Source organism: Rhagoletis pomonella, unplaced genomic scaffold, assembly GCF_013731165.1.
Source record: "Rhagoletis pomonella isolate Grant_MI unplaced genomic scaffold, Rhpom_1.0 Rhpom_scaffold_00003, whole genome shotgun sequence".
Taxonomy (NCBI): Eukaryota; Metazoa; Arthropoda; class Insecta; order Diptera; family Tephritidae; genus Rhagoletis; species Rhagoletis pomonella.
In genome coordinates, this window is record NW_023458557.1 from 88,758,258 (window position 1) to 88,762,190 (window position 3,933).

Consider the following 3,933-nt stretch of genomic DNA (forward strand, 5'->3'; position numbering starts at 1 on the left):
CTCTACATGGCGGAGGAAAAACCGTTGAAACGTATGCGTTATTCGACGAAGGATCGTCTGTCACATTGGTTGACAGCACGATCTCCCAGAAATTGGGTCTAAATGGCCTGAAGCGAAGCTTCAACCTACAGTGGTATTATGGAGGAAGAGCAACTCGGGAACCAACCGTAGTGGTGGACTTGTTCGTCAGTGGAACAGGCATGAAGAAGAAACATAAGCTTCGAAACGTTTACAGCGTGTCAAATTTGAACTTGCCCACGCAGAGCCTGAGCGAAGCAGACCTACGAAGTTCTTCACGCCATAAGCAGAAACTACCACTGGAGCCATACAGTGGAGCAGTGCCAAAGCTTCTGATAGGACTTGACCATTGCCATCTGGGCATACCTGCTGGGATCATGCAAATTAATTGTATCGGGCCGTACGCTGCCAATACTGAGCTTGGTTGGACCGTGTTTGGGCCAAGGGTGGAAACTTCATCTAGCACGCAAGTATGTTTGTTTACGAAGCCAGCTTCAGATCAAGCGATGCATGATATGATTGCAGAATACTTCGAAACTGAGAGCTTCGGTGTAAAGCCATTCCCGCCGGTTGAAAGTGCGGCTGACCTGCGCGCAAAGGCAATTTTGCATTCAACAACACGCCGAACAAACGGTCGATATGAGACCGGCCTATTATGGAAGTATGGCGATATTGAGATGCCCGACAGCTAAGAAATGGCGCGAGAACGATTGATAAGCATAGAAAAGAAAATGCAGCGTGATGACAACTTTGCAAAAGTCTACAAGCAAATCATCAACTCATATGTTTCTAAAGAGTACGCAAGAAAATTACGACCCGAAGAGGCCGCTGCATTCACCAAGAAGACATGGTATTTGCCACACTTTGGCGTGGTTAATCTAAATAAGCCAGCCAAATTACGTCTCGTTTTCGACGCCGCCGCAGAGACACATGGAGTGTCACTCAACTCGCTACTCCTGAAAGGACCACAGGAATATAGAGCACTACCAACCATTCTATTTCATTTCCGCGAAGGAGCAGTAGCCGTTTGTGGCGACATCAAGGAAATGTTCCACCAGATTGTGATTCGGCCAGACGACAGATGCGCTCAAAGGTTCCTTTGGCGCGATGGTGATACTACAAGAGAGCCAGATGTCTATGAGATGATAGCGATGACATTCGGTGCAGCATGCGCGCCATGCGCTGCGCAATACATCAAAACTCTGAACGCAATGGAACACTCTGATAACGCCGCTCGAGCTGTCAAGGCAATCCTGGACTACCACTACGTCGACGACTTCGTCGATAGCTTCAGGAACGTAGAGGAAGCCATCACTGTATCTCAACAAGTACGAGCCATTCACCGAGACGCTGGGTTTGAACTCCGCAATTTTACTTCGAATTCGCCCGATGTACTTACTGCGTTGGGCGGTGTGGAAGCCACGATTGCAATCGCCAACAAAACGAGCTTGTCCATGGAAAAGGTCCTAGGAATGTTTTGGCAGCCATCAATAGACAGCTTTGTGTTCAGGCTGAATTTCCACAATGTCGACAAAAGAGTTGTGTCTGGTGAAAGACGCCCAACGAAAAGAGAACTCCTCGGCATCATTATGTCTATATTCGACCCGTTGGGATTTTTGAGCCACATCACAATTGCCGCTAAGCTAATCATGCGCGAAGTCTGGAGACAACAGTCGAGCTGGGACAGCCCTTTACCTGACGACATATCTGCCTCCTGGGAAAGGTGGCGTCAAGAATTGCCGGCGATGGTGGAATTGGAGATTCCGAGATTCTACTTCCGGAACGGCACACCAACACAACGTCAACTTCATGTATTCGTCGATGCCAGCGAGGAAGCCTTTGCCGCCGTAGCCTATTGGCGTGCCATCAATTCCACTGGTGAAGTCGAAATCGCCTTTATTTGCTCCAAGGCAAAGTGTGCGCCACTGAAGCCACTCACAGTTCCGCGCCTGGAACTCCAAGTAGCCGTGCTTGGCACACGTCTCCTTCAGACTATACGAGAAGAACATTCCGTGAACGCCTCCAGCTGCATGCTATGGACCGATTCAAAAACTGTTGTGAATTGGATCAAGAGTGAACATCGACGCTACAAGCCATTTGTGGCGCATCGGGTGGCTGAAATCTTAGCCACCACTACGCCATCAAACTGGAGATGGATCCCAACTGGTGAGAACGTCGCAGACGAAGCCACTCGTGCCGATGGAAGATCCAAGAATCGCTCCACCTCACGTTGGTTGTGTGGACCAAAGTTTCTACTAGCCGAAGAGTCTAAATGGCCAAGTCAAACTGTCGTCGATAGTAATTAGCCAGAAGTGGAAGAACTGCGTCCGAAATATGCCTTAGTCATTGTAAGTCCAAAATTTGTAAATTTTAACCGTTTTTCTTCATTCGGAAGACTAGTGAGAGCCATTGGTTGGGTATTACGGTTGGGTATTGTACACAAGTGTCGCCGCCAACAGGTTGCATGTTGCAGCGAGCATGGCTTGACATCATTAGAGCTTGATGCCGAAAAGCGCGTTCTTTATCGTCACGCACAACAAGAAGCGTTCCAACCAGAATTGGAGCAGATCGAAAGTGGGCACGCCATTTCCCGCAGCAGCTGTCTGTTTCAGTTGACGCCATATTTAGATAATGAAGGAGTCTTGCGCGTAAAGGGACGTATCGACGCCGCAAGTTGGTTGCCTTTAGATACAAGGCGACCTGTAATTCTTCCATCCAAACATAGTTTGACGAAGCTTATTATTGCTCACCACCACCACGAGCTAAAGCATCAAAATGTCGAAGCGACTGTATGGGAAATTCGCCGCCGTTTCTGGATCCCTCGTCTGCGGCAAACTTTGCGGAACGTCATTGCCAATTGCTTTGTGTGCCGCCTGACTAAGGCAGCGCCTATTGCTCCAATCATGGGTCCTCTGCCAGCAGATCGACTCACACCATTCGTCAGGTCATTTAGCTACACTGGCCTGGACTACTTTGGACCTGTTAACGTCACGATCGGCCGCCGCCAGGAAAAGCGTTGGGTGGCGCTCTTCACCTGTCTCACGGTGAGAGCTATTCACCTGGAGCTTGCGTTCGATTTGAGCACAGACGCATGCATTGTGGCCATCCGAAATTTTATTAATCGCCGTGGTGTGCCAGTACGACTACGATCCGACAACGGAAAGAATTTCGTTGGCGCTAACCGAGAAGCGAAAAGGTTTTCCGAAGTGTTTGATTGTGGTCGTGTGCAGGACGAGCTGTCATCAAAGGGCGTCGAATGGCTGTTCAACTGCCCTGTGAACCCATCTGAAGGAGGCATATGGGAACGCATGGTACAATGTGTCAAGCGAGTGCTATGTCAGACGCTCAAAGAAGCTGCGCCAAGGGAGCATACCCTTCAATGCTTCCTGATCGAGGCAGAGAACGTGGTGAATTCACGGCCACTAACCCATCTACCTATCGCCGCCGACCAGCAGGAGCCACTCACGCCCAATCACTTCCTCCTTGGAACCGCCAATACCGCACAGACGCCGAGTGTTGATACTGAACCAGAGAAGATGTGTGCCTTGCGCAAACAATAGAGAATTTCGCGCCAATTACGTGACCATTTTTGGAAAAGATGGATCGCGGAGTATTTGCCTACACTTACACGTCGTGCTAAGTGGTGCGAGGTTACTGAGCCATTAAAGGAAGGTGACGTAGTCTTCGTGTGTGATTCGAATGTGCCAAGGAAGCAATGGTGTCGAGGCGTTGAGGAGCGTCTGTATCCCGGTGTAGATGGAGTATGCCGGCAAGCGGATGTGCGTGTAGCTGGCCGAACAGTCATACGGCGCGCTGTATCTAAGCTAGCCGTTCTGAACCTGGAAGATGGTGAATCAGGATGATTCACGGGGGGTGGGGTGTCATTAAACGATTCCTTAATGCAACACTGTGTCT

At 49.6% G+C, this 3,933-nt stretch overlaps 1 protein-coding gene across 1 annotated transcript; it reads left to right on the forward strand.

The window, feature by feature from the left end:
• Window positions 1-197: 197 nt before the first annotated feature.
• LOC118735734 lies at window positions 198-710 on the forward strand (the record flags this gene model as incomplete). The annotated part of the gene is given in 1 exon segment (XM_036465670.1): window positions 198-710. A coding segment is annotated over 1 exon segment (513 nt), but the record flags the coding sequence as incomplete, so codon positions are not given.
• Between the last annotated feature and the right edge of the window lie 3,223 nt (window positions 711-3,933).